The sequence below is a fragment of the Cibotium barometz genome, chromosome 35 (assembly GCF_041138505.1).
Source record: "Cibotium barometz isolate CiBa-2024 chromosome 35, ASM4113850v1, whole genome shotgun sequence".
In the NCBI taxonomy this organism is placed as follows: domain Eukaryota; kingdom Viridiplantae; phylum Streptophyta; class Polypodiopsida; order Cyatheales; family Cibotiaceae; genus Cibotium; species Cibotium barometz.
In genome coordinates this window covers 43,918,054-43,942,173 of record NC_141080.1, presented here as the reverse complement: position 1 = coordinate 43,942,173, position 24,120 = coordinate 43,918,054, and the positions used below count along the sequence as shown (strand labels likewise).

The window sequence follows — 24,120 nt, the reverse complement described above, 5'->3', positions numbered from 1 at the left end:
TCCTAAACGTTGCCTTGCTGCGGTCTTAATGCTTCAGTCGGATCTCGATTCTGAGATCGTTTGCTCACTCTATGGGCAAAAACTGCAGCGTGCGAATCTTCTCTAAGGTAGAAAACCTCTTCCTAAAGTCCACGCAAATGGGGAGGGGGATCTAGGAGATGTCCTTGAGGAAAAGGTAAAAACGTTTGGAAGAGTTGAGAGGGATGCTGCTGTAAGTCCCTTGAGACGAGGGGGGGGGGAGAAGGGCTAAGGGTCGGAAACTCTTCCCTCAAGGGTGGGTTGGCTATAAATGGGCTTATCTAAGAGGTGGGAGATTCAGGGGGGCTGAGAGGAAGGCTGCAAGGGGCGACTGTAGGTACAGTACAGAGGCGCAGAAGGACCATACGGGCTGGCGGTACGACCTTAAGTAGGGTATACTCTACACAAGAATGCGTGCTGTGGGGCTGATTTAAATAGCTGTGGGGTACGGGTGTGGGCGTTGAGCAAAGTACGGTTGAAAGGACGGTGTACCGTCAAAGTGTGCCAATCATGGGTCTGCATGGGCCTAAGGAAAGGTCCGGCGGTGGTGCACAGGCAAAGGAGTGGTACGCATGTACCCTTTTGGTCAAAGGCAGCATCATGGATATTCACATGGTGTGCATGTGGACCATACAGTGGTGGACGGTCGGCCTTTGGTTCTTGTGTGGCCATTGTACGGGCACCCTAGTGAGTGTGTACGGTCATTTTTGGGGATAGATTCGAGGTATCCGTCTATAAATTTCCAATTCAATTTATGAGTTTTCAATTTTTGAAGTTCATTCAACAGAATATTAACAAGCGAAAACATTATTTCCCAGATTTACTTTAAAATTATAAGCAATTTCTATTGCTATTACGTAAATTTACAACAGCGCTCTGATACCAACTGTGCGATCCCACTGCCCCCTATGCACACCGGATTCCCAGTAGCTAGCAACAGCGGAAGCAGCTCTCTCAAGTGCAGGGTAAGGTTTCCCACTCGGGGCCTCACCCTCGAATGTCTAGGCACGAGACTAAGCTGGTGGTGATTCCGAAAACCGAAACCGAGAAAATTTTCCATGCTCAAAAAACAGGGACGATTCCACCATTTTGAATTTCTTAACAAATTTTTCTAACGAGGTCAAGATACTGAACTAGCCTTCATCTGAATAAACCAGATAGAAGGGAAACTATTACAGACTTAACTTGAAGGGATCAATGCTTTTTTCCTAATTGAATCAAGCACAGCCGTTGATCTATTCATTAGAGAAGTCTTCACGCTTTTATTTAACTATTTGAAATCTAAGCCTATTCCTATTAACAAATTTTATTATTAAAACTCTACTGATTCCAGCCTAACCCAATCGGTTAACCACCGCCCAACCACTGGAACCGGTACAACCAAACAAGTATTCACCCACCCATAATTGAATGCCTTTCTTAACTTTTGCTTTAGAATACATATACGCACACACTCCTCTTTAAACTTTAACTTATAAAACAATCCATTGACAAACAATTATTGGTTACAGATATCATAACTCAAAATTTTCATCCAGTTTCTTGTTTCTTAAAAACACATATCACTCTTGACTCTTCGTCGAGACCAGCTAGTCAGCAACAATGAGATCCAGTAATAGATTACAATAATTTTTCGTCATCATACATATATAACCTCCGCGACATACGCATGGGTGTCCTAAGCACTGCGAGTCCGTGCATCGCCTGGTCAGAACCCTCCAGGATCCTCCTTAGGTGTCCTGGCACTTCACTCAGGGACCGCTTCATCGACCCTCGCCCATCGTACTGAAAGCACACTATTTTTCACCATACCAAGACTGGTCAAGACCTGGGCAGGTTTTTGCCACGTGAGCCATCCTTTGAACACTCCCCGCTAGCTGTTGCAACCGAACTTCCCTTAGAAAAACACATATACCAAATGCTCCCTCCAGCATTCCGGGGTAAGACAATCCTTTAAGACATTCTATGCAAGTTTTCAGTTTTGAGTTTCTTTTGAATTTAATGAGTATATCTTAAATCCATATCCCAAGACTTTCTCATCACAGTCTGAATTCCAAACAGAATTTCTCGAATTCTGTAACCTTGATCCTCAGATAAGAATCAACAGATAAGAATCAACAGATAAGAATCAAAGGATCTTAACTTGATTTCAAATTCAGTGGGGGTGATTTGAGTGTATTTTCCTAAACTGGTCACATCGTCTTTCCTTGAAACTGACGAAGAGGTTGGTCTTGGGTCAAAGTCTGATTCTGGGTTTGAGTCTGGTAAGGTCCTTCCTGAACTACCTTTCTCAAAAGGGGGTGAGATTTCAATTACTATTACTCTGAATTTGCGTGGACTTTAGCAAGAGGTTTTCTATCTTAGAGAAGGTTCGCACGCTGTAGTTTTTGGCCCATAGAGTGAGCAAACGATCTCGAAATCGAGATCTGACTGAAGCATTCGAAATTGTTGTCTTTAAGAGAAAGAGTGCAGGTTTTTCATGGCTTCAACACTAACTCCGTTCCGTGCTTGTTTAGCCAGGCGGTATCGTATTTAGCAAAGCTCTGGCCCAAGGTATCCCTCATACCATTGGAAGAATAAGGTTCACCGATTGAGGACCTTTAAACCTTAATAAATGCATCACTGGGTGTCTGATTCATGAACGGTATGCATATTAATGACCACGGGAACATCCTGGACATTTTCACCAAAAAACATTTTTCACCCCTCGGGCGGTCCGGCATGCAAATCAAGACCGATGCCACAAATTTGGGGACCTTGCCCCAAAAACGACTGTACACACTCACCACAGCACCCGTACAATGGCCGCACAAGAACCAAAGGTCGACCGTCCCTTGTATGGTCCACACGCACTGCAAGGTGGACATCCATGCTGCCTCTGACCAAAAGGGTACATGCGTACCACTCCTTTGCCTGTGCACCGCCACCGAACCTTTCCTTAGGCCCATGCAGACCACTGATCGGCACACTTTGACGGTACATTATCCTTTCAACCGTACTTTGCTCAGTGCCTACACTCGTACCCCACAGCGATATAAACCCCGAGGTACTCCTGGGCCAGCACGCATTCTTGGGTAGATCCTCAACTGGTCACATCGTCTTTCCTTGAAACTGACGAAGAGGTTGGTCTTGGTCAAAGTCTTATTCTGGGTTCGAGTCTTTTAAGGTCCTTCCTGAACTACCTTTCTCAAAAGGGGGTGAGATTTCAATTACTATTATTCTGAATTTGCATGGACTTTAGCAAGAGGTTTTCTATCTTAAAGAAGGTTCGCACGCTGTAGTTTTTGGCCCATAGAGTGAGCAAACAATCTCCGAATCGAGATCTAACTGAAGAATTACGACCACAGTAGATAGCAAGCACTTCAAGTAGGCGACGTTTAGGATGGCCCCACCCGAAAACGCCAAAATATTACCTCGAGAGGAGCACGTAAACAATGAGATTGGAGAAGATGCTCCTACTACGGCTCCAACTCTCCTGTTGCAAGCTCCACAAGGAAATGGTGGCCAGGTTAAAAGGAAAGGTTCGGTGGTGGTGCACAGGCAAAGGAGTGGTACACATGTACCCTTTCGGTCAGAGGCAGCATGGATGTCCACCCCGGGGGGTTCACCTAAAAGTATGTAAGTGTAGCACGTCAGTTCATCTAAGAGGGGTATTTAAATTCCAAAAAGTTACAGGTTTACATATACAGGAGGGGCTTTTTTATCCAATTTTGAAAAAAAGTTGTAAGTTTCTTAAGAAAGAGGGGTCATTTTATTAGCCTGTGACATGTAAGTAGAGGGGTTTTTTTATTACCTCTTGAACGCACGTGATATGCAACATTTTTTAAAGGTGAACCCCCCGAGATGTCCACGTGGCGATGCATGTGGACCATACAAGGGACGATCGGCCTTTGGTTCTTGTGCGGCCATTGTACGGGTGCCATGGTGAGTGTGTACGATCATTTTTGGGGTGGGGTTCCCAAATTTGTGGCATCGGCCTCGATTTGCGTGCCGGACCGCCCGAGGGGTGAAAAATGTTTTTCGGTGAAAATGTCCGGGATGTTCCCGTGGTCGTTTGGGATGCAAACCATTCGTGAATCGGACGCCCAGTCGTGCATTTATTAAGGTTTAAAGGTCCTCGTTTTTAACTAAAAAATAACTAAAATTTGCATATAAGCCTGATTCGGTGTCTGTTTTTTTGGATGCTCTAAAATCCTATATTAGGGCAAAATCGTACGCAAAATTCAAATTTGGACTCGAAATCTGAAGATTCTAAGTAGAAATGGCTTGTTTACTAAAATCATTGATTTTTACACCATAAAAACTCATAAATTCATCTATTACATGGACATTTTTTAATTAATGAAGATAGGCATGTTACATGCTTCCCCCCTTAAAGAAATCGAGATGTCCTCATCTTGTCTCATGAATTGGAGATAATCCTTTAAGAGTGTAGCTTGATCTTCCCAAGTTGCATCCTCTTTAGGGGCAATCTTTCCACTGTACTAGATGTTCTACAAGAGTTCTATTTCGGAGTTGCCTTTCTCTAGAATCTATGATCCTACTGGGCTGTAATTCAAGGACTCCTTGAGTAGGTATTACAACTTTTTCATCATCAAGAATATGATCAAGACTAGGTACATAAGGTTTTAACAAACTTACATATGAAATAAATTGTGGATTTTGATATGGGCTGGGAGCTGGAGTTTATAGGCACTTTTACCTAGACACTTGATAACTGTGTAGGGACCACAATACCTAGGGCTGAGCTTCTATACTTCCCAAGTAATAGAGAAGTTCATTTGGGTCGCACTCATAGAAAAACTCTGTCTCCTTCTTTAAAGATCCTTTTAGACCTCTTGGTGTCAGCATGATGCTTTTGCCGATCTTGAGCAGCTTTAATATCCTTTTGGATTGCCTTGGTCTGTTCCTCCATCTCTATGAGCATTTTCCTCGATGCCTTGGTCTGTTCCTCCATCTCTTCAAGCATTTTTCTTGATGCCTTAACTCTTATGGTGGTCGGATCAGAGAAATATTTGTTGAATTCGATTATCTTTAACCCTGCTATCCTTATTTCTTGACCTAATTTTGCTCTAGCTCATGATTCCTTGTAGCCAAGGGTGGGCTTGATGTTCCTCTTGAATTAGGGGACCTCTTCTTGATTAACATGGAAAGACTCATGTGCTCCTCATGTGCTTCTCATCAACACTTCCCATATATAAAACAAAACTTTATCATAGTGTGTGGCTATAATTATGGCTTCTGAAATAGAGGATGGTTTTGCACTCTTGATGACGAGGTTATTTCAAGGTAGATTAAGCTTCCAAATGAATCGACAGAGAAGGGTTACCTCATCCATCTCTGGAGATAATCGGAGAAGTTTAGCAAGATTTTGGTGGTATTCTTCCAGGGTGTTCCCTTCTTGGGCTAGCTCCAAAACTTCCTTCATTTTATCCTCTCGAAATCCTGGAGGACAAAACCTTTCACAAAGGTGTGCTTTCATGGCATCCCATAACTGATTCTGGTTCCAGTGGTTGGATTGACAATAGTGCTTCCAACTAATTCGGCATTTCTTATGATTTTTAGACGAGCAAGAATGAACTTGCTTCTTTCATTGTATCCACGAAAAGGTCAAAACTATCAAATACTTATCATAGCACCACATCTGAAGGCACTCAACATTAATACATCTGAGATCTTCATTTTTTGAGAATTACATATCTGGTGCCTTGGGATTGACACATCTAAAGATTATCACGATTAACACGTCTGAGATGATTAGTTTTCTGAAAATTACACATCTAGTATCTTGGGATTAACACATCTAAGAGCATGATCCTCTGGGAATTACACATCCGAAGTTAGACCTATGTTTGTCTGAGATGGGTTCAAGATCTTGGATGATAGTCCTAGTGTAAAGCATCCAATGGATGGCATTCATACGCCAACTATTCAAACCTTAATGGAGTTATAATCTTAATAATTTTTAATATGCAAATGAATGAGATATATCCTAAAAATTTCTCTAAACAAAGTTTCGGTCTATCCTTTTAGTCATTCAGTCTCTCACTAGTTTCTTAATTTGATCACCCTATGTTTTTTCTCAAAAGGTTTCCTTCCGAATCTTATTTCTCAAATTTGTCATACAAATATCTTGCGTGTTTCCCCCCAAGATACAAGCTCAATTTCATAGCTTAACATGTGAGGATATTAAAATCACTTCTATGACCAGTAGAGATAATTGATTCGTCCTCATATGATAAACAATCACTTGGTTTAATCCCTTGATAGTTAACCTTTGAAAAACAAATCTAGGATCTAAGATCGGCTCTGATACCATTTGTAAGGTTCCCCCCTTCCAAAATGTTTAAAATACAATTGAACAGGGTGTGTGCGGGAACAAGCCCTTGGTTAGAGGCTGTAAAAGAGAATGAGTAAATGCGAAAGAACCTGTAAAAAGGTGAGAAGAATCTACTGGGAGAGAGAATAAAGATATTCTGGGAAAAGTGAAGAGGTGGAGAGAATCATGGAAAAGAGGTGGAGTGAATCAAGGAGTGAATCAGTGGGATTAGATGCTTTGATGTAAGCTCTATAAATTGAGGCATTGTCCTAATGAGAATTTGCTGGTTTTTGATTATCCATGCCTACATTAATCTATTTGTTAATTACCCACTAATTATGTCTTAATTACCCACTAATTATATCTTAATTATTTACTAATCACTTTATTAATGATGTTGATTCTAGTGTTTGATCCACCATAGCTCATCACAATTCTCTAATTTCAACATGGTATTAGAGCGATGCCTAGAGTCCATCAGGTTTATGAGCCCATCATCTAATTAATCAAGATTAGTAGATAATTAAAAATTAATCAAAATTTTAGTTATTTTTCAACTAGCCTCTGTACCCCCAGCCAGTGGAGGAGCTCCCTCTCCTTGCACACATAAAATTAGCCCAAACCCTTCTAGCCATAGATAGCCAAATCATTGCTACTCCAGCCAGTCAAATCAGAAGCGCAAACCGCCAACTGGATGAAGAGAAATCGAGTTTTTATCAAGCTTTGTTTTTTTTGCAGCAAATCAGTAATTTCTACTTGATCAAATCAAATTGCTCTAATTCCTCTTAGCCCCAGGGGTTTTCAAGCATGCTCTACAAGCTGGTGAAGGCAGAATTCAATTTCATCAAGTCTACAGTGAGATCCAAACTCTTCATCAAATCTGCAGGTGACTTTGGTAAATTAGAGATTAAGCTTTCAATATTTGCTCAAATCTTGTGTTTCTTGGCTTAATCCCCTACTAGACTCATTGCTATTGATGCCTTTGAAAGCATTTGAGCTGATTTGAAGTCTAAGGCACCAGATCTGGACTCCCCGCATACTCTAATTTTTGCACATAAAATAATGGATTAATTTACTAATCAATGATTAATCAGTGCTAATCACTATATTTTGGTGCAATTGAGGGTTCAAATTAACTAGGTATCTGATGCAGATCCCTATAACTTCAGATTTCAATTCGAAGTTGGTTTGATATTCCAACCATTCCGTACAAATTGGTTACCCTGGGAAAATTGTGCTGATAAATTTGTGATAATCATCATTTTGCATTTAACCCTTGGTTAATGCCTATAAATCTCACTCAAATTCAAGATTATTCATAGCCAGAGTTGCGCTTGGGAATGTGCATAAGAATGAACGCCATATGCATTATGTATTGGACACATTACATCAGTGTAAATATGGGATCAGACACTGCCCTTGTCCAAAATAAGGCAAGAGGTAAGACCTCCCGCATAGATTTGGGTTTGCATTGCATAATGACACAAGATAAACAGAAAAATCCCAAAAGAACTGTCAACAAAATGTTTCAACATGTTGCTCACATGGAGCAAGAAGACCTGACAGACGAGCTCATGGCCCCAGCCATGAAAGAAGAAGAATATCTCTTTTCAAGAGGAAGATCCACACCAAGAAAATCTAAAGGAAGCATTAAAGGAAGACATGGACATGAGAAGAGAAGCTACCACCACAAGAAGACTAAAGAAGAGAAAGACATGGACGGGTGGAGAGAAGCTGCCGTGAGAGGAAAAGGTAAAAATGTTTGGAAGAGTGGATAGGGCTACTGCTGTAAGTCCCTTGACACGAGGGGGGGGAGAAGGGCTAAGGGTCGGACACTCTTCCCTCACAAGGGTGGGTTGGGCTTATCTGAGAGGTGGAAGATTTGGGGGGGCTGAGAGGAAGGCTCCAAGGGGTGCTTGTAGGTATAGTACGGAGGCGCAGGATGGTACGGGCTGGCGGTACGGCCTTAAGAAGGGTATACTCTACGCAAGAATGCGTGCTGGCTAGGAGCACCCCGGGGGTTTATATAGCTGTGGGTACGGGTGTGGACACTAAGCAAAGTATGGTTGAAAGGACGGTGTATGAAGTTTTGTGAGAACCTCAAACTCAACTTGTACATGTGTACATGAGTGATGTTCGTGTTGTGGTAAAGTCATGGGAGCACCCATTGACTCAGTGTGGGCATCATGGATGCGGCAATCAGGCTTTTGGTTTTGATGGAAGTGTATGTGCAGGAAAAAATGATCAGAACTTGGAAGCAGAGGCTTGTCCGGAGCGAGGTTTGCTGATGGTGGTATCAGCCATTCGGTCACTCTGTATGTGTGCGCGTCCCCAAAATAACTGGGCACTAGGATGAATTCAAAGGTGTGCATGGAAACATGTGGGTGTTCAATTGTTAGGATGCTAATAGAGTGTGCATGAGCTAGATCTGAAAGGAGCATAAATGGAAGGTACGTGGCAAGAGAGAGGTGGCTCAAGGGGATTCGAAAAGAAAAAGATGTTGATTTAGAAGCTGGCAGGTTCTTCAAGAACGAGGGCACGACGGCTGGAAAAAGGGAGAGCGCATGCGTCAGAGGAGAGGAGGCGGGGGGAACTACAGAGTGCAGCGAAGGAGAAAAAGAAGGCCGACTGTGGGCTGCAGGAGAGAAGAGTCTTTCGTTGGGGTAGCCGCCTCTGGTAGCCGGGAGGTGTTGATGTTTGTCGCCGGAACGGCTGGAATGATGATCGTGGCCTTACAGCTAGCATGTCGTGTAGTTGCCACAGCTACTCCAGGGCTTAGAGGAGGGTTATTTTGATCCGGTAGACGTCTCTGAAGAGGATGAGTTGTCTTCTTTATTTTTGCCGTCGGTAGTAGATAGCGCTGAGTTTGTTGTGTTGTTGAGAGGCACAGTTGATGGCGAGCGGAGCTAGTTCTTTGAGGCTGGCAATGCCAAGAGAGTTTTTTTGTGTGTTGTTGGTTCGGTTGACGCCGCTGCTGACAGTGTGTATTTTTTTTTCTTGTTGAGTTGCTGCCACTGGTGCGAAGGAGAGAGGTGGTTGTCCCTATGAATATGGGCGGATACTAACAAGTGTTTGAAGGGATATATATATATATATATATATATATATATATATATATATATATATATATTCAGGTGGTGAATCCAAGCTTTGAAGTGGATATAAAAAGAGAAAGCACAGGCTAAGGATCGAACCCACAAGAATGCTTTTGAAAGTCGTGAAGGTATCTTTGACTCCAATGATGGTAACATTAAGCATCAACAGGTAATGAACATCATTAACCAGAGCAAGAGAGGCGGGTTGCATCATCTCTAGTGTTGTTGATGAACTATGGGAAATAATGGTTGTGGCCAGAGTATGAGTTGTATAAAGAGGTGTGTAGAGGCCAGGATGTTGAATGAATGCCTTTTGCCTTCTAATAGTGTTGTTCAGTTGTTTTTAACGTGAAAGAGGGTGACTGGAGGCGGATTAGGCTCTAATGTTTTTTGTCCAACTCTGTAAAGATGAGGATTTTTTCTAAAATATAAGTCTTGTTCATGCCTTTGGGTCTAGTGTTTTGGTGTGTTTGTATGTGTGTGTGGAAGTGTGGCACCCTATAAAGGCATAAACAGCTTTACCGCTTCCGTGCCATCACTTTTTGGTGCCGCCACAGAGGAGCAGATTTCCTCTGGTTTGTGAAAAGGAACAAAGGTTTGTGTGAAGAAGATTGGGAAAATGGCTCAGGATTTTCCGGAGTATTGGGGATTGCCACAAGAGAATGCAACCAGGTTTCTGGAAAAGATGGAGTTTACAGCTTTGATGAAAGACAGAGCAACCCCAGAGATCCTCCCTCAGATTTTGACTTATTGCGTGTAGGGTGATGCAAAAGCATGGCTACGGATGTTTGTGACTACACACAGGAATGTTCATCGACAGGATCCTGAGTACCATGTAGTCAGAGTTGCATTTTTGGCACAGTTTGTCCATGTGAAGAGTCCGAATGAGGTGTGGAAGGAGTTGTGTAACATTCAGCAGAAAGATGGTCAGGATGTGGATCAGTATCTGATTGAGTTTGGTAGACTGTGGAGTCTATGGTGTGAGGCTTTGATTCCTGAAGTACCCCCGCAGATGATAAAGAGGGAGCGGTTTGTGGCTGGTTTGGAGCCAACCCTTCGACTGAAGGTGGAGCTGAAGAACCTGGATAGCTTTGAGGAGGCTATCAGAGTTGCTCGTGAGAAGGAGTGGAAGGTGAAGCGTCTGAGGCAGTTGGGAATGCAAGAAGAGCCAAGGAGGTTTGTGAAGGTGCCAGAGATTGAGAGTATGCATCCTGGAAGAAAAGCTGCTGTTGTTCCTAAACAGGAGGATTCTTTGAAGAGGGAGGTTCATGAAGCAGTGGAGCTCATGAAGTCTTTAAGTGTGAATTGGATAGAGTCTATAGGAAGAGGAAGAGGCATAGGTGTTATGGGAAGGAAGACTGATGCATCATCTGGTTTTGAAAGAAATTCAGCAGATATTGGAAGAGGGAGAGGGTATCTGAGTGATGTGCAATGTTGGAATTGTGGTGAGTGGGGTCATATTAGTCCGCAATGTGAGAGACCAGCCAAAGCTAATGGTGGTATATATCAATTGTCTGTGGGAATGAGTGATAGGGTGATTGGCCCTAGTATACAGATGAAGGATGCAATTCAGCCCAATGTTTGTGAAGTCCATAAGGTTACATTTGCAGAGCAGGGTATGGGACAGATTAATCTGTTGGAAATGAAGAAGGATGAGGTTTTTGGAATCAACCCTAAAGAACATTCAGAAGGTGAGGAGGAGAAGGATGAGGTTATTGATGGTGCTGTGGATTGTGAAAGTGTTGCTAGTGCTGTGGAGCCTGATGAGTTTGAGTATGGATATGACTTGGATGATCTCTTTGATTCAGAAAAGAGTAATGACTTGCAGGTGCCAGTACTTCAGCTAGTCAAGGTAAAGAGTGATGATCAAAATATTACTAATGAAGATACTATGGATGGAGTACATATGGATGATCCAGGTGATGAGTTGGATATTGCAGCTTGTGAGAATGAGGATGATGAGCTAAACTGTGTTCCTGATAATGCATTGGATGATCTATTGGAATTGGTTTCCTTGGAGAAGGTAACAAATGCGTGCATACCAGTTGTGCAGGAAGGGAGTGATGGTGTGACTGATGATGAGTTGGATGCTACTTTGGATGATGATGTGATGGATTTTGGATGTGCAGTTGCTGATCATAAGGTGTGTGTTCCTTGTCATGCCCAAGAGAATGAGTTGGTGGTTGTCAGTAGTGAGAATGCATGTGAGACTATTGTTGTTGGTTAGGGAGACCAAGATGCTTTGCCTGGGAGTTTGGGGAGCTTAGACTTGGTAGAGATGCTTGTGCAAGATGTGGAGAATCTTGAAGGATCACCAATGGTCTTGAAGCTGGAGAAACTACAGGAAAGTGGCAATGATGAGTCTGCAGTACATGAAGTTGCTGTGTTTGATTTTGATGGGCTAAAGGGGAATGGGTTTATGGTGGACACACCACATGTTGATGCTCAGCATATGGATGAGTGGTTTGGTTATAGTCTTGGTCTGGTAGTTTGTCCAGAGGAAGAGTTGGAGGCCAATGATGTGGGTTGCAAATTGGGTGATCAAGAGATGGGAGTTGATGATCAGATGTTTGTTAATTCAGTGTATAATTATGAGTGGAATTTAGATGTGTCAGAGAGAAGTAAAGGTGAGGAATGGTTGTTTCCATCACAAGATTATGTGAGCTAGTATGGAGGAGGAAATGCAACAGCATATATTGATAAAGCCATGTATAAAGAGCCCAGGGGATTGCTGAAAGCGGAAGATCATGACAAGGTGTATCAATGGTTATTTGATAGAGGAAAATGCTTGAAGGATTGGAAGGTAGATGCACCGAGGTTTCTATTTGATCCAGGAGGATAAGTGGTTTCTGTTTGTGTAGCTGCTGGACATAAATGTCTCAGAAGAAAAAAGGGGGTTGCTAAATATGTGTGAAGTTTTGTGAGAACCTCAAACTCAACTTGTACATGTGTACATGAGTGATGTTCGTGTTGTGGTAAAGTCATGGGAGCACCCATTGACTCAGTGTGGGCGTCATGGATGCGGCAATCAGGCTTTTGGTTTTGATGGAAGTGTATGTGCAGGAAAAAATGATCAGAACTTGGAAGCACAGGCTTGTCCGGAGCGTGGTTTGCTGGAGGTGGTATCAGCCATTCGGTCACTCTGTATGTGTGCGCGTCCCCAAAATAACTGGGCACTAGGATGAATTCAAAGGTGTGCATGGAAACATGTGGGTGTTCAATTGTTAGGATGCTAATTGAATGTGCATGAGCTATATCTGAAAGGAGCATAAATGGAAGGTACGTGGCAAGAGAGAGGTGGCGCAAGGGGATTCGAAAAGAAAAAGATGCTGATTTAGAAGCTGGCAGGTTCTTCAAGAACGAGGGCACGATGGCTGGAAAAAAGGAGAGCGCACGCGTCAGAGGAGAGGAGGCGGGGAACTGCAGAGTGCAGCGAAGGAGAAAAAGAAGGCCGACTATGGGCTGCAGGAGAGAAGAGTCTTTCGTTGGGGTAGCCACCTCTGGTAGCGGGGAGGTGTTGATGTTGGTCACCGGAACGGCTGGAATGATGATCTCGGCCTTACAGCTGGCATGTCGTGTAGTTGCCACAGCTACTCCAGGGCTTAGAGGAGGGTTATTTTGATCGGGTAGACGTCTCTGAAGAGGATGAGTTCTCTTGCTAGTATTGTTGCTACTACTGGTAGCGAACAGCGATGAGTTGTCTTCTTTATTTTTGCTACCGGTAGTAGATAGCGCTGAGTTTGTTGTGTTGTTGAGAGGCACAGTTGATGGCAAGGAGAGCTAGTTCTTTGAGGCTGGCAATGCCAAGAGAGTTTTTTTGTGTGTTGTTGGTTCGGTTGACGCCGCTGCTGCTGCTGACAGTGTGTATTTTTTTTTCTCGTTGAGTTGCTGCCATTGGTGCGAAGGAGAGAGGTGGTTGTCCCTATGAATATGGGCGGATACTAACAAGTGTTTGAAGGGATATATATATATTCAGGTGGTGAATCCAAGCTTAGAAGTGGATATAAAAAGAGAAAGCACACGCTAAGGATCGAACCCACAAGAATGCTTTTGAAAGTTGTGAAGGTATCTTTGCCTCCAATGATGGTAACATTAAGCATCAACAGGTAATGAACATCATTAACCAGAGCAAGAGAGGCGGGTTGCATCATCTCTAGTGTTGTTGATGAACTATGGGAAATAATGGTTCTGGCCAGAGTATGAGTTGTATAAAGAGGTGTGTAGAGGCCAGGATGTTGAATGAATGCCTTTTGCCTTCTGATAGTGTTGTTCAGTTGTTTTTAACGTGAAAGAGGGTGACTGGAGGCGGATTAGGCTCTACTGTTTTTTGTCCAACTCTGTAAAGATGAGGATTTGTTCTAAAATATAAGTCTTGTTCATGCCCTTGGGTCTGGTGTTTTGGTGTGTTTGTATGCGTGTGAGGAAGTGTGGCACCCTATAAAGGCGTAAACAGCTTTACCCCTTCCGTGCCATCAACGGTGTACCGTCAAAGTGTGCTGGTCAGTGGTCTGCATGGGCCTAAGGAAAGGTACGGTGGTGGTGCACAGGCAAAGGAGTGGTACGCATGTACCCTTTTGGTCAGAGGTAGCATATGGATGTCCACATGGCGGTGCATGTGGACCATATAGTGGATGGTCGGCCTTTGGTTCTTGTGCGGCCATTGTACGGGTGCCGTGGTGAGTGTGTATGGTCATTTTTGGGGTGGGTTTCCCAAATTTGGGGCATTGGCCTCGATTTGCGTGCCAGACCACCTGGTGGGTGAAAATGTTTTTCGGTGAAAATGTTCGGGATGTTCCCTTGGTCATTGGGATGCAAACCGTTCGTGAATCGGATGCCCAGTCCTGCATTTATTAAGGTTTAAAGGTCCTTGTTTCTTAACTAAAAAATAACTAAAATTTACGTATAAGTTTGATCCGGTGTCTCTTTTGCATGCTGTAAAATCCTATATTAGGGCAAAATCGTGCGCAGAATTCAAATTTGGACTTGAAATTTGAAGATTCTAAGTAGAAATGGCTCGTTTAATAAAATCACTGATTTTTACACCATAAAAACTCATAAATTCATATATTACTTGGACATTTTTTAATTAATGAAGATGGGCATGTTACGTCCTTCCCCCCTTAAAGAAATCAAGATGTCCTCATCTCGTCATGAATTGGAGATAATCCTTTAAGAGTGTAGCTTGATCTTCCCAAGTTGCATCCTCTTCAGGGGTAATCTTTCCACTGTACTAGATGTTCTACAAGAGTTCTATTTCGGAGTTGCCTTTCTCTAGAATCTATGATCCTACTGGGCGGTAATTCAAGGACTCCTTAAGTAGGGATTACAACTTTTTCATCATCAAGAATATGATCGAGACTGGATACATAAGGTTTTAACAAACTTAAATGAAATACATTGTGGATTTTGATATGGGTTGGGAGGTGGAGTTTATAGGTACTTTTACCTAGACACTTGATAACTGTGTAGGGACCACAATACCTAGGGCTGAGCTTCTATATTTCCCAAGTGATAGAGAACTTCATTTGGGTCGCACTCGTAGAAGAACTTTGTCTCCTTTCTTGAAGATCCTTTTAGACCTCTTGGTGTCAGCATGATGCTTTTGCCAATCTTGATTAGCTTTAATATCCTTTTGGATTGCCTTGGTCTGTTCCTCCATCTCTTTGAGCATTTTCCTGGATGCCTCAACTCTTATGGTCGGATCAGAGAAATACTTGTTGAATTCGACTATCTTTAACCCTGCTTTCCCTATTTCTTGACCTATTTTTGCTCTAGCTCATGATTCCTTGTAGCCAAGGGTGGGCTTGACGTTCCTCTTGAATTAGGGGACCTCTTCTTGATTAACATGGAAAGACTCATGTGCTTCTCATCAACACTTTCCATATATAAAAGAAAACTTTATCATAGTGTCTGGCTATAATTATGGCTTCTGAAATAAAGGATGGTTTTGCACTCTTGACGAGGTTATTTCAAAGGTAGATTAAGCTTCCAAATGAATTGATGGAGAAGGGTTACCTCATCCATCTCTGGAGATAATCGAAGAAGTTTAGCAAGATTTTGGTGGTATCCTTCCAGGGTCTTCCCTTCTTGGGTTAGCTCCAAAACTTCGTTCATTTTATCCTCTCAAAATCCTGGAGGACAAAACCTTTTACGAAGGTGTGCTTTCATGGCATCCCATAACTGATTCTGGTTCCAGTGGTTGGATTGACAACAGTGCTTCCAACGAATTCGGCATTTCTTATGATTTTTAGACGAGCAAGGATGAACTATCAAATACTTATCATAGCTTCACATCTAAAGGCACTCAAGATTAATACATCTGAGATCTTCATTTTTGAGAATTACACATTTGGTGCCTTCGAATTGACACATCCAAAGATTATCACGATTAACATGTCTGAGATGATTAGTTTTTTGAAAATTACACATCTAGTATCTTGGGATTAACACATCTAAGAGCATGATCCTCTGAGAATTACACATCCGAAGTTAGACCTATGTTTGTCTGAGATGGGTTCAAGATCTTGGATGATAGTCCTAGTGTAAAGCATCCAATGGATGGCATTCATACGTTAACTAATCAAACCTTCATGGAGTTATAATCTTAATAATTTATAATATGCAAAATCAGTCTCTCACTAGTTTCTTAATTTGATCACCCAATGTTTTTTCTCAAAAGGTTTCCTTCCCAATCTTATTTCTCAAATTTATTGTACAAATATCTTGCGTGTTTCCCCCCAAGATACAAGCTCAATTTCATAGGATTATTGTCTTAACATGTAAGGATATTCAAATCACTTCTATGACCAGTAGAGATGATTGATTCATCCTCATATGATAAACAATCACTTGTTTTAATCCTTTGACAATTAACCTTTGAAAAACAAATCTAGGATATAAGATCGGCTCTGATACCATTTGTAAGGTCCCCCCCTTCCAAAATAGGGGAAACACTTAAGATAGTCCACTAAGTCTTAACTTGAGAAAATATCCTACTCATCGACACCTTGACCATGCGGAGATTCAAGGATATGATTCATAGGCAAGACCTAGTCCTATCGCGTAGGGGGAGTGTGGTCTTCTAAAAATCAAAACACCCATAGGGTAATTGATCATAATTTGGGCAACTATTGGTCTTGATTCCTAGAGATCACTTTTTTTCTCATCCGTGCAAGGCACAGCCACCACTGGCCTAGTCTTCTAGAATAGAATTGTCCAAGAACCTATTTATCTAGTACGAGTGTGAGTATAAGTGAGAGCAAGAAGCTCATGGGTGCTCAAGAAGTACGAGCTCCACCAATTCCTACATATTGGATTGCATAAGGAGTCTAGTACATTATTTGGAATTAACTAATTTATCCTAATGAATATGCTCCACTACTCAATTAAATTCTAGCACTAACTTGCAATCCTCATGCAAGATTAATGCACTCTTGATATCCAAGTTGATTATTGGTGCATGGATTGCATGAGGAGTCTAGTACATTATTTGTAGTTAATTAATTAATTTGAGTGAATATGCTCCACTACTCAATCGAATTTCCAACATTAACTTGCAATCATCATGCAAGATTAATGCATTTTTGAGGTCCAAGCATTAAGTATTCGAACAAATATTTGAATGCTATTCAACCTTGGACTTCGCTTAAGCACTTATTCCCTATGATATTGCAAAGACTCTAGAATTCATATAGAAGCTTTGATTAAATAATTAAAAATCACATGGGGCTTGTTTTACTGGACTACACATTTCCTCTTACCGAATCATAGACAAAAAGAGCTATATAATAGAGAACCCATATATTAACTCTTTATCTAGAGGTGTATGAGTGCCCACACTAATGCACTCGACAATTGTGCATGACGGGTGCTACAAGGCTTTCCTACATTACTAATGAGCAAATTAACAAAAACCAACTATAACACTATGTTGGGCCACTCGAGCTAATGGATGACCACCTTTACCAAGTGAGCTCATGTGCCATGCCAATGGAAGACCCATGCAAGGAGCTCCAAGAAGAGTCTATGTGCACTGGGCACATGTGTGAGAACATTGAGATTCTACAAGTTGGCAAGAAGAGAATCAACGCTAAATTAGTTACAATACTTGTGCATTTAATATTATACATTTCACATGTCATATTGCGGACTCGCAAAATCAATCAACCACCATGTAATCCAATTTCTAGTGCATAATAGGGGAGCTACCTACACATATGATGAAAATGAGGACATCTTAGTTGGGGCATGCCAAATCAAGAAAAACAAAGGACCATATCTTACAATGAAATCCACGAGGGTTGGCGAGAAGGTTGAGGGTGTGCAGCATGTGCATGTAAAAAATATCCATACATAAGTGTTCTATGTCAATGCGCTTGTATATGCTCATAAGCTCTCACAAATGCCTAACTTGGCGAGACCTACATCAAGAAGGGTACACATCTACTCAGAATATGTTTTGCATAAAGTCAACATCAAATTTTTACAGACTATATCCTACCTAGTACTTTCTGAATTCTCTAAAATAAATTCACATTAAAATGGTTCAAAATGGCCGCTAAACTAACATGCATGCTCTACCAAGCTGTAGAATTGTCTATGCCTTTGAGCTTTTTAACTCACATAATATACAAAAAAATTAAACTCAATAACGTCTCAATATATATTTTAAGATATTTCCTTTAAAATTCCATCACAGAATGCAACATGGCTGTTAAAACTTTCATGCATGTGATGCTGTATTTTGTGCATATAATTCTGTTAGAAATAAAAAATGTCTTGTGTATGTATAGTAGAAGTAAAGAGGTTCACAAAGCCATTTTAAAGAAATTATCGATGTTTTCATCAATCATGATCACCCAAGAAATTAGCAAGGGTTTGTAAGCCCTAATCAAAGAAACCAGCGAGGGTTTATAAGCCCTAGTCGAAGCTAGTCAAACTGTCGGTGCTCTTATCTGAGAAAAATAATATCGAGAAAATACTAAGGAAACAATATCGAGGTTTATTTTGAGGGAATAGTATCAAGGTTAATACTCAAGGGCAAAACAGAACTAAGTAAAGAGTGTATCACCAAAAACCATGGTATTTCTCCATTTTATTATAGTGAGACTATGTGTGTAGATCTTAATATATAAAGACTTGGATGCAAAAAACCCAAATTTCACATTGATTCTCTCCCACTTTACAAATGAGCTCTGGACATGTATCACTCAATCGCTCGCATCATAAAAAAATCACTGGTTCACAATGGGGGCTTCCCGACATTACTAAAACGAGCAAATTCTTAGCAAAAAGTAACTAGAACACTATGTTGGGGCACTCTCACTAGTGGACGACCGCCTTTGCCAAGTAAGCTCATATGGCATGCCAATGGAAGACTGACACAAGGAGCTCCAATAAGACTCTATGTGCACTGGGCACATGTGTGGGAACATTGAGATTATGCGAGTTGGCTAGAAGAGAATCAAAGCTAAATGAGTGGCAATCCTTGTGCATTTAATATTTTATACATTTCACATGTGGTATTGTCCACTCGCAAAATCAATCAACCACCATGTAATCCAATCTAGTGCATAATAGGGGAGCTACCTACACATATGAAAATGAGGGCATCCTAGTTGGAACATGCCAAATCAAGAAAAAGAGAGGACCATACCCTACGAGGGTTGGGTGGCCCTCTTTCCGTGAGCCCGGTTTGTTTATTATAGAAGCAAAGCAACGTCGACTCGAACCGCGGGCGTCTCAGCCGACTACTAATATCTTAGCGCTCTATAAATTAATGGGCGCAATGTGCGTTCCATTTGTAGGCCGTCGTCTCACTATAAGCTCATCTCATCTACACGACACGATCATGGCACACCTAAGAAGCTGCACGCAGCAGATGCTGCTTGTGTCGCTGCTCCTCCTCCTCAGCAGCGGCGCTTCTCCAAGTACGTAATAATATATTACGTGCTAAGAAGCTAGACGTCCTTTTCATTGTCGTGCTCTCTGCGTTATTTAGAATATCATCTAATAGCTTGTTGATAGGCCAGTACAGTAGGGTGAAGAAGATCTAGATATATAGATAGATCTTCTGCTGCGATTAGGGCGATGAATAATCTTTGTTATTGTCTGTACTGCTGCGATTAGGGCGATTAATAATCTTTGTTATTGTCTGTACTGCGTTATTATAACTACAGCTGCAGCTGCTGCTGCTGCGATTAGGGCGATTAATAATCTTTTTTTAGTAGTGCACGCTTGTACTACTACTACCTGGACTACTGCGGTCTGATGCTCGCCTGTTGATCATCATGAGCATCATTGATATATATATAATAGGATGATGGTAAAATATTGCAGGTTTTGCCTGGCCAAATGCCCAGGAAATCGAAATGAACAGCCTGATGAAGTTCAAGCAGGGCCTCCAGGATCCCCAGCACGTGCTGGACAGCTGGACTCTCGACGATATGCCGAATGCGTGCGGGGTCTGGAGCGGCGTGGAATGCGATGGGGACTACAGAGTCACGTCCTTGTACGCATCATGAAGCACTCTCTCTCTCTCTCTCTCTCTCTCTCTCTCACATTCAATCAAATATGTGATCTTTTCTTTCTGGGGGGGGCCTTTTTTTTTTTGCAGGATGCTCCCTGGCTACGCGCTCTCTGGGCCTCTTGTCCCAGAGCTCGCCCAGCTCACCCGCTTGCAATATCTGTACGTTTCCTGCATATTGTTCACAATTACAGCATGGTCCTTGGTTATTAGGCCAGCTGAATATATGCTTAAACGGCCGGGTGATATATATCCGTTAGCTGTTACACTCTCATTTTTATCTATTGCATTAACGCACGCTCGCTCGCCTCCTGATCATCGCCGCATGCATACAGGGACTTTGCACAAAACTCTCTCACAGGGCCCATTCCCATGGAGCTCGGCAGTCTGAGCAGCATGCTGGGCGTTTCTCTCCAATTTAACCAGCTCTCCGGCACCATACCAGCAGAGCTCGGAAACCTCTCGGCGATCACCGCCCTGTAAGTCTTATAATACCCTTTCGTGTGTGCTAAAACCCAAATGTAACAATACTGACGCTTCAAGCATGTCTGGTGTTTGGCCGCCGCCAGTTTTCTGCACGGCAACAAGCTCACGGGAAGGATTCCGAATACCCTCTCCAACCTTTCGCAGTTACGTAACCTGTAAGTATGGATACACCCGCGTGATCTGTCCTGTAATTTCCGACTTCTTGTCCTGCTTGCTTCATGCGCATTGGCTTGCTTTAATTTCCCAGGCAGCTCGGGCTTAACCAATTGACAGGCCCCATTCCGGATGGCCTCGACCGCTTCCCCGCAGCTAGGTGAGAATCCTCCCTAGCATCCTCACTTTTTATGACAATGTTCCCTTCCAATATCGATAAGCCTGCTCATGACCATCGGATGGATATGGGTGTTCTGTTGCAGTTTTGCAGGGAATCCAGGGCTCTGTGGAAAACCCCTCGGCATACCATGCCCTAGTCCTTCAGCAGCACGCTAGACTAGAGTACTGCTTCGCTAAGTAGTCGCCAATTTAGCTTGCTGGCGACCTCCTCTTAATTTTGGAGTGCTCATCACTACACTTATATGGGATGTAGCTTTTTCTTTTCCCCCCCTTTTGGGCTTATATCAAATGACTCCCAACTTTGGTGTTCATGTTAACTCATTCTTAGCATCCCTCATTTTAAACTACAATAATGATCCTCAAGAGAGGATCCCAAGTCTAGCCTATGGGCATAAGGAATTTCATGCACACCCTCACCCACCTGTACCATAAGGGGGTTCCAACAACATTGGTATTTTGATACGTGACGATGTCATATAACTTCACAATTCACAAAGGTGTGGTAGAAACTCATAATCTCTCTATAGAGTCCACTACAATGAATCATAAATCTCTCTCTAGGGTCCACTAAAATGAATCATAAATGTTGGAGTCGAAGTGTTATGTGGGATGCTTCAATAACGTTTCTAATCTACTTCTTCTCTCTCCCCACAAAAGCTACTCATAAATGTTGGAGTCGAACTGTTATGTGGGATGCTTCAATAACGTTTCTAATCTACTTCTCTCTCCCCACAAAGGTGTGGTAGAAACTCATAATCTCTCTATAGAGTCCACTAAAATGAATCATAAATGTTGGAGTCGAAGTGTTATGTGGGATGCTTCAATAACGTTTCTTCCATAGTATCCATCCTCTCGACATCATGTACACGTTGGGCCACACACTCTCATGACTCGAGCAAGTCATGAATCACAACGGGAAAAAAACAAAAGTGAGCCAAAAATTTCAACTTTTCACGGCGGCCATTGATGTGGGAGATGTGCTTTGTAAGTTATTTAAATGTTCCTAGGTCTCAAGCTCCCAATCATATGTAAGCAAAAATGGTTGATCATTGCTCTCAATAAGGGGATTGAATCTCAATCCACCCACCCATCACATCCTTAGCACCAAAGCATTTTCTTTTGGTAAACCATGATTGCAAACCCTCACATTGATCTATAAGGTGTGCCCAATCTCAATCTAGTAGGCCATTTCATCCTTAGATTTGTAACATCTTTTTATTAAAGATGATCATAGGTGTACTAGTGAAGACTATTGTAACATTCTTTTATTAAAGATGATTTTAGGTGTACAAGTAAAGACTACTATAAACCCACCTTCTTCTCCTATAATATATGTGATGTCCTCTTTCTAACAAATAATGTATTCATCTCTTTCCAGGTGTACCAATAGAGACTACTATAACTCCATATCGAGTCTCCTACAATATATGCAATATATCGAGTCTCCCTAGTTTACTCCTACTATAACTCCTACTATAATTCCATATCGAGTCTCCTACAATATATGCAAATAATGTGTTCATCTCTTTCCAGGTGTACCAATAGAGACTACTATAACTCCATATCGAGTCTCCTACAATATATGCAATATAGAGACTTTCTTAGGAATTTGAGAAGTCAACAAAATTAGTAATATGGAATATATGGAGTTCATGGGCACCAATTCTTGACAATTCTATGCTTCTTCTATGTGCCAACAATGATACGATTATCCGCTCTTAATCACCTAATCATTGCATTCTACTAACTATCAAGCTAGGAATGTTTCTTTGATAGTGTCACTCTTTGCATTACCTTTGGTTCAGCAGGTTCAGGTTTTTTAAAGAGTTAATCATGTCTCTCCAAAACTGAAGCTTAGAGAATGCCATGAGTTCTCAAATGCCCCCCATCGGTGTCTTCGATTCGACAGCATTGTGTTGGGTGCACTCATATGACAATCGTTCAAAATACAAATTTGTACGCGAAGCTAACATCCCTTGGAACCGTGTTGCCGATTTTGGTTAATCTATCCATTACCACCTAGATTGAATCATGCCCTCCTCTACTTATTTGGGGTAGTCCTACTCTGAAATCCATAGAAATACTTTCCCACTTATCCTCAAGTATCTGTAGTGGTTTTAATAAACCACCTACTTTTAGGCGCTCAGCTTGATTGACTTAGCACTTAGGGCATTTAATAACATAATGCTGGACATCCTTCTTTAAACTTGCCCGATAAAACTATCTTTTATTAATAAGTGCATAGGTCTTAGAAATTCCCGGGTGCCCCGCACTTGGATTGTTGTGATGTGCTAGTAAAATATTCTCATGAATATTTTCTTCTTTGGGTACACAAATACGACCTTTATATAACAAGTACCTATTATGGATGGAAAAAAAATTCCAATGATCTTTTTCACTTATTGACCCTTTTTTAAGTCATTCCTTTGAACGACTATCTTTTTTAAGTGACATTCTTTTATCACTAGCAGCTACATTTTCTTTACTCTCTATTTGAGAGTTATCTTTTTTAATCAAGTATTTCCAAAATACTTGATAGCTAGGGTCATTAGCACATTTTCCTTGTAAGTGAGCCACCAACTCACTTTCTAGTTGAGTAAAAGTCAACTTATTTATCACAGGTGCTTGACTTAGAGTATCTACCCATGACATTAAATTGTCCTTTTCTATATTTGATTTGAAAATCAAACTCTTGTAGGATTTCACCCATCTAGCCTTCCTACCTTCTTTTAACTCCTTTTGAGTACTTAACCATTTAACACTTTCATGGTCAGATAATACTTTAAAATTGGCACCATACAAATAATGATGCCACAAAATTGCAAATAGTTCTCTCATAAGTTGAATAGGAGTTCAATAATTACTTTGTACATTGTCCAACTTTTTACTTTTAAATGCAGCTGGCCTTCCCTTCTGCAATAATACTGCTCCTATATCAAAACTAATAGCATCCATTTCCAATATAAATGGTTCATTTGGATCCACTATTTGCAAAATAGAAATAGTAGCTATTGCTAGTTTTAATTTTTCAAACTAGTTTCTTAATCATGAGTCCAACTAAATTGTTTTCCTTTTCCTTTAATCTGGGTCGTCTCATTCGAAAAACTATCTTAGCATAATTTCTTATAAACTTTCAATAAAATTCATCAAGTCCTAAAAAGGTTGTAACTCATCTATATTAGATGGGGCCTTCTCTGTAGAAAAACATGGTTGGGGATGTAGACAGCAATCACATGATGAACACAAGATTGAGGTAGAAGGAAGCTGATGTGATTTTTATTATCCTTTAGTAAGTACACTGCCTTATTTATAGGCTTCTGGCCTAGGCCTTATCTTCTCACACT

The 24,120-nt window shown here is 41.5% G+C and overlaps 1 protein-coding gene across 1 annotated transcript; it reads left to right on the top strand.

Annotated features, from left to right (window-relative positions):
- Positions 1-19,215: 19,215 nt before the first annotated feature.
- On the top strand, positions 19,216-21,247 carry LOC147618484 (uncharacterized). Its single transcript, XM_086775171.1, has 7 exons — positions 19,216-19,361; positions 19,771-19,942; positions 20,048-20,119; positions 20,293-20,436; positions 20,527-20,598; positions 20,691-20,756; positions 20,860-21,247. The coding sequence occupies exons 1-7, from the start codon at positions 19,220-19,222 to the stop codon at positions 20,930-20,932; spliced, it is 741 nt and encodes a 246-aa protein (XP_086631297.1). The 5' UTR covers positions 19,216-19,219; the 3' UTR covers positions 20,933-21,247.
- The last annotated feature ends 2,873 nt before the right edge of the window (positions 21,248-24,120 follow it).

Bases quoted from the DNA above. Each gene is read 5' to 3' on its own strand.
- LOC147618484 (XM_086775171.1), top strand. From the start codon at position 19,220: ATGTGCGTTCCATTTGTAGGCCGTCGTCTCACTATAAGCTCATCTCAT. The intron at 19,943-20,047 runs GTACGCATCATG...TTTTTTTTGCAG, and splicing joins GACTACAGAGTCACGTCCTT to GATGCTCCCTGGCTACGCGC. The intron at 20,437-20,526 runs GTAAGTCTTATA...GGCCGCCGCCAG, and splicing joins CTCTCGGCGATCACCGCCCT to TTTTCTGCACGGCAACAAGC.